Source organism: Embiotoca jacksoni, unplaced genomic scaffold (assembly GCF_022577435.1).
Source record: "Embiotoca jacksoni isolate LCO1_2020_lvr unplaced genomic scaffold, fEmbJac1.0.p SCAF_18, whole genome shotgun sequence".
Lineage (NCBI taxonomy): Eukaryota > Metazoa > Chordata > Actinopteri > Embiotocidae > Embiotoca > Embiotoca jacksoni.
In genome coordinates, this window is record NW_027185318.1 from 10,448,898 (window position 1) to 10,454,956 (window position 6,059).

Consider the following 6,059-nt stretch of genomic DNA (forward strand, 5'->3'; position numbering starts at 1 on the left):
ACATTTTGATGTATTGTTGTGAATATTTATGTATCCATCAGGCTTTGTTTGCTTTGGTCAAGTTTGGCACATGTTAGAAATATTCACGTTTCTTGGACTAGATCCAGAAACAGACCTTTGTTGCATGTCATCAACCCCTCACCTGTGTTGTGTTTCCTGTCTCTCCAAACTTATGCACATTTTAATATTTATATCCTGTTAAACTGAAATCATTAAAACAGCTGAGAAAAAAAAAATTCGAATTTGTCCGTCTCTTCTATCTGCTGATGTGATGATTGTGTAATAAGATTGAAAGCTCCTGAACACAGATTTTTATGGGCTCATCATGCCAATAATTACTACTGTATGATGTTATCAGGTGGAATGTTATGACTGTTATTGCCTCCTGAAATGTGACAGGCTCTGACAACATTTTCAAAACTTATTATTATATCACTGCAAAAAAATAAAATAAATCATGATAGTCAAGTTTCTCATAATTTTGAAAAGGTTCATTTAGGGCAGAGGTTGTATTGCAGGACAAATGCTGAGTAGATCATTCATTTAAATTATGTAAAAAAAAAAAAAAGATTTGTCTTTGGATTTGTGCAGATTCGATCACACAAAGTCACAAAACACATTCAGCTCAGATCTTCTAATTTTCTCATACAGAGACTTTGCTGGGAAAAAAAATAATAAAAGACAAAAGTTTTACAATGTGTTTAATCGGACTGTCCACTATACAAACAGGACGAGACGAGAGCACAAGCACTTCATTGTATATCATGGCAATACAAAATCAGAATCCAAAACCCACGACATAAAAACACATGCACACAAAATGTTTCCTCTGAATGAGAGCGCAGTTTGTTTGCTGGTTTTTATTGTGACTTCTGAGCATGCTAGTTTCCAGGCAACATTTTTTTTTTTTCTTTTTTTACTGCGGGGCCTGAACCTGTCGAGGAAGCAGAGAAAACCACGTCAGACAATGCAAAGTACGAGAATGGATTTTCTTACAGTCGAGGTCTATGCAAATGAAAATTCTGTGAGAGGAACAAATGTAAGTAAATTAATGACAATACCCGTCTATTTAAATGAGTGGCTTTCGGCTCCGCCGCGTCCAAATCCTGACGGGAAGAAAGACGGACAAAACATTACGGGGATTAGATTGCAAAAGAAAAAAATGTGGATGTGGAATGGAAAAGCATTATGACAGCAATCTGAGACAGAGCTGGTGCTTTCACTTAATCTTAAGAGATTAATGAGATATCTCGATGGTTTACTGAGAGCGTGACCCCATCTAGTGATAGTCTGCTTTGATGGAACCATTTAGAGCCTCAACATGGCTGAGACCAAAGTCGTATCGGAGCAAAAGTAACTGAGCCTCTGACAAGTCTGTCCTCGATGTCTTTTAAAACAGTTAAAAGTTCAGATGTTGTGATTGTGGTGTCAGGATGTCGGTGAGTTCATTCATTGCACAGGATGGATTACTTAAGAGCAATATGCTTACCTTTAGGTCCAAACATTGCAGAGTAGCAGGGGTTGTGACAGTATGGCTTGCCTTCATGCTGCAAGAGACAACATTTTATTATTGAAATGTGAAAATATCTGGGAATATTAAGGTGATATATGCTAAATATTGATAAATATGATCATATATACTATATATCAATATTATTATATTGATATATTGGTAATGTAAAATAAAAATAAAAAAGTGCTATATAAACTTTCTAAAGGCTTTATTTTTGTGGAAAACATCCATAAATTCATATTTAGCCCAAATTACAGATCGTCATGTACATTTACGCTGTATTTAGTTTCGCTGTACATTTAGAGCTGTGTCTCGGCAAAGGGATTTCAACTCGAGATGCAGATACTGGACTCATGCTTATAAAAACCCTGGGTGCATTGTTCAAAATGACAATTATCGTCTTGGCTTTGCAATTCAGACATCTCACCTCTGCATGCGAGCCAGCCGACAGTGTCTTGCTGCACTTCTCACACTTCAGACATGGCCTGTGCCAGTCCTTTCCCAGTGATGTCACCCTCTCGGCTGCCAAACACACCAAAAGACAAAGTTAATAACACAGATCTTGTCGTCTGGAGAGGAGACGGAAGTGTCACGGAGTCACGCAGAGGTCAGGTCAGCTCAACGCGCCGAGAAATCGTATCGCAAAATCCATATTACATCTGCAAGATGTACGCTTTGCAGATAAGTTCGAGAACATTGATGGGTGTGGCGCTTGAGGGCTGAGTGTCCCTGAGGAATGTGTCTTCCTCCTGCCTCATAAACTCTGATAAAGACAGGCTTCATCCGCGAGGGCTGATCTGCACAAACGGCAGTAAAAAAAAAAGTGGGGAGGAACCACAGTCTTCAGTCTTCATTGGAGGAGATGGACACGAATGTAAACGACTTCTGAGGCTCGTCAGATCATTAAGAGGGAAAGCGTGGCCGAAAGAAGAGAAGTAAAAGCTGCTCAGGTTCAGAGAGGCCGAGCGCAGGAAATGCTTAAAAATGGAGAAGTGTTGTCATGAAACATACTGTATGTAGTAACTGAGGAGCGCATAGCCTGATTAACATCTGGTGATTTTATGAAAAGAAAAAAAAAAAAAAGAAACGTCAGGGAGGACGGCAGATGGATGAAAGAATGAAGTGAGTGGCCTCCAATTCTGCCCCAAAATACCAGGAAATGACATTTCCTCCCTAAAAAAAAAAAAAAAAAAAGCCTGATGTTGATTTGAGATCACGCTACGAGCAGAGGAAAGAGAAAAAGTGCCGCGGGGTGGGGTCAAGCCTCTCAGGCCAGCTCCGCGAAAACACTTCGGCTGAACGTGGCGGGCTTTGGAAGAAAAGTCAGACCTGAAATAATTACTGTACTTAACTTTAAATAACAAACCACCGGACTGAGCAAAACAGGGGACTCTGGTCTGGCAGTAATCAAGGAGAGGCCAACCTGATCAGCTGTAATTACGCACACATTTTTCTTTTTCTTTTTTTTTGTATTGTGTATGTGGATCTGATAAAGGTTATTGCGGGAGCTGTTTATTTTACCTGTGGATATGAGAAGGAATGGGGTGGGACGGACGGAAGAAACAATCCAATCTGTTCTCTGCGTTAGCTCTGGCTCACCGCAGTGTTATGGGAGCGGTCCAGTATACACAAACACACAAATCTGAATGGAAAAACACACCGCGAGGGCAGACGGTTCAGCTATGCGCTTCATTCCATCCCGAAAAAAAAAGATTCACAGCGAGGCTGTATAACACTTCGACACGCCAAAAAAATGGAATGGGAACAAAAGCGCCATCAGAACCTTTAAACCTCACCAGCTAGGTGGAATTTGTTCTCTTCGAACTTTTTCCAGCTGTTTCGAGGCTTCGCGCCAAGCGAAGCTGACTGGCAGCTGTCTGAACCTTTCGGTTACAACGGGACGGGCCAAAGCGGATTTGGGAATGAGCTTTGTTCGTTTCTTACATTCTCTGCATCTGGACAAGAAAGCAAACAGTCATATTTCCCAAAGAACATGTCAAAGTAAATTTTTTTTGGGGGGGTGGAGGGTGGTGGTGGTGGTGGGGGGGGGGGGTTATGAACTTGAGGTTTTGAGATTTTAAAGGTATTTTTCAAGGTAAACGCTTCGACTGGGAACGCATGGAAGTGCCCGTTTGTGGCTTCGCTATCGTTTTACAAGCTATTGCTGACGCTTTTATGTACGCATTGAGCCAACACCCTTCTATGCTACCAACTGCAGCATAGTTTCCAGCGGGAGCAAAGTATTCCCCTTTTTGTTTTTTTTGGGACTTGGAGCGCCATCATTCAGGCAGGCAGCGGTAGCCTGATTGTTTCCATCTGAGAGCTCAGTAACATCAAGACAGATGGTCAGCAAAGGAGACGGAGAAAAGATGGGAGGACTTGTGGAGTGAAGCTGTGAGGTGTGATGGAGACGATCGCAGACTGCAGAGTGAAGGTGGAAGTTTATGGAAAGGTTTTGGCGGGAAATTGATGCAGACAGTTCCAGACCGTGCAGCCACAAAAAAGAATGCACAGCTTTGTTTGAGGCTACTTTTTCCCCTCGACTATATTTTGGAAATGAACTTCCTTTTTTTTTCCTGCATGGAAAAAGAAAAATACTGCTTGGCTTGTTCTGGTCCAAACAAATTGGTTTGCTCGTCTTGGCCAGGAAGGGGGAGTTTCTCCATGAAAAGGGAAAATGGAAAAGATGGCTCCCCTGTCTCACAGTCCATTCATCTGACTGACAGTCCAAAAGGCTTGGCTTTATATTTGACTCTGGCCTCGGCCTCTGAGCATATCCCCTGAGAAGATTTATCTGTTGCACAATTGAGCTGAACACAATGTGGTAAATGGATTAAGACACAAATAAAAATGGAGCTGAACCATTTCAGTCCGGATGCTGTAATTGGTCGCTGCTTTCATGGCATGGTCCCGAGGCCAACCTACAAGATCGCAGTGGGATGACGGAGGTGCATTTCAGCAGAGAGGAAACCTACTTCCTCCGCTCTGTCGAGTTATTAGTCATAGAGCTCATCAAGGAGGAAATTTCGACTCCTACTGAGAGCAAAGATTTGAGACTCTACAGTAACCTGATAACAAGAGAGCTAACAGAGTGACCTGCTGAGGCTGCCAGGCTGCAGACGTGCATACATATGTTAGCAAGTCAGCAAATTAAATAATGTCCAAAATAAAGAGTATAACAATCCAGAGATAGAAAAGTAGCTAAGTAGAGTTACTCACTATACTTTAAGTAAGTATTTCCTATTTTACTCCTCTCTCCTTTAATTGCAAAATGTGAGATAGTACATGTTTTTCTCCATTACATTAAATATTAAGATTGTACATGCAAAACCTGAGTGCATTCAATATAGAATATGTATTACAGAAGATACTAGTCCCCAAAGGTACACAAAGTGGACTAAAATGAGCTCCACTTTAACACACTATTGAAACACTGCTCACATGCGTCAATAATAATCAGCAGTAGCAGAAGCTGCCAGATTATTTACTCGAGTAAAAAGTACTACTATGTGAAAAATACTCCATTACAAGTAAATGTGTTGTAATCAGTAAAAGTAGTATCAGCAAAATGTACTCATTGTGCAGAGTGGCTAGTCAGTGTCATATTATTATATTTCTATTTACTCTTTTCAGCGATAGAAGGCAAGTTAACTTCAAGCACTGTATTTAAATACTATTTTGAGGCAACTTTCAATGGAAAATATTTGATGGTTTTTACTCCACGACTCGAATGCACGACTGTAGTGATGAATTTCTTTGCGAACTATGATTTTATATCTAAAATATTATAATATAATACATGATAGATTTAACAACCTAAACGTGCATAAAGCAGCTGAAGCTCCAGTACGACTAACCACAACGTTAAAGTACTGTACTATAAACGCATCAATAATAATGATTCAGTAATGCATCATTCATTATTTTCTAAACTTTAAAAAAAAAAGTTATTTCATATTTTGTACTATATAGCCTCACATAAAGTCATGTGCCCGCCAGTCTATCACGCCGTTGGTTACGTCCAGCTTCCTGTTTCCTCATTTGCACAGAAAAGCGCTCGTTTTTATTAACCAGGAAATGTCCTCATGCAAAAAGCACGACACTCCCCGCGTGTACAAATCCAAAAGAAACTGCAGGAAAGTCAACACGAAGAGAAGAAATCTTACCGAAGTAAACTTCCTTCTGGCACTTCGGGCACTTTGGCATCTTGTTGCAGCTGTATGTAAATACTTCGGAGGAGAGAAAAGGGATGAAGTATCCTGCGGGATGAAATGCTTGCAGCTGTGCTGACTGAATGGTCCACCTGTTCGCTCTGACTAACCACGCCTCACTCTGAAGTGCAGATGTGCGCTGCGTCCTGTATTTATAGCAGCGAAGAAACAGTTCATGCGAAACGTTTCTGTTTTTTTCGAACAGTGGGAGAGGCTTCAGCCACGCCGTGTTGAATCTGTGTGGCCGTGCAGAAAACATTACAATGCACCGAAGTCAAAGAATGAGACGACACGCTTTTCTCCTTCTGTAGCATGTATTGCCCCCCCTCATCACT

General features: G+C 41.0%; 1 protein-coding gene across 1 annotated transcript; it reads right to left on the bottom strand.

The window, feature by feature from the left end:
• Positions 1–684: 684 nt before the first annotated feature.
• Positions 685–5,859, bottom strand: crip1 (cysteine-rich protein 1). The gene is made up of 5 exons (XM_069152722.1): positions 5,680–5,859; positions 1,941–2,035; positions 1,490–1,547; positions 1,062–1,106; positions 685–934 (listed from the first exon to the last, which is right to left on the bottom strand). Exons 1-4 carry the CDS (start codon positions 5,717–5,719, stop codon positions 1,066–1,068), a joined length of 234 nt encoding a protein of 77 aa, XP_069008823.1. The 5' UTR covers positions 5,720–5,859; the 3' UTR covers positions 685–934; positions 1,062–1,065.
• Between the last annotated feature and the right edge of the window lie 200 nt (positions 5,860–6,059).

Excerpts from the sequence above, each read along its gene's own strand:
- crip1 (XM_069152722.1), bottom strand. The coding sequence starts at position 5,719 with ATGCCAAAGTGCCCGAAGTGCCAGAAGGAAGTTTACTTCG. Across the intron at positions 2,036-5,679 it reads CCAGAAGGAAGTTTACTTCG|CCGAGAGGGTGACATCACTG; the intron begins GTAAGATTTCTT and ends TGTGTTTGGCAG. Across the intron at positions 1,107-1,489 it reads TGCAATGTTTGGACCTAAAG|GATTTGGACGCGGCGGAGCC; the intron begins GTAAGCATATTG and ends TCTTCCCGTCAG.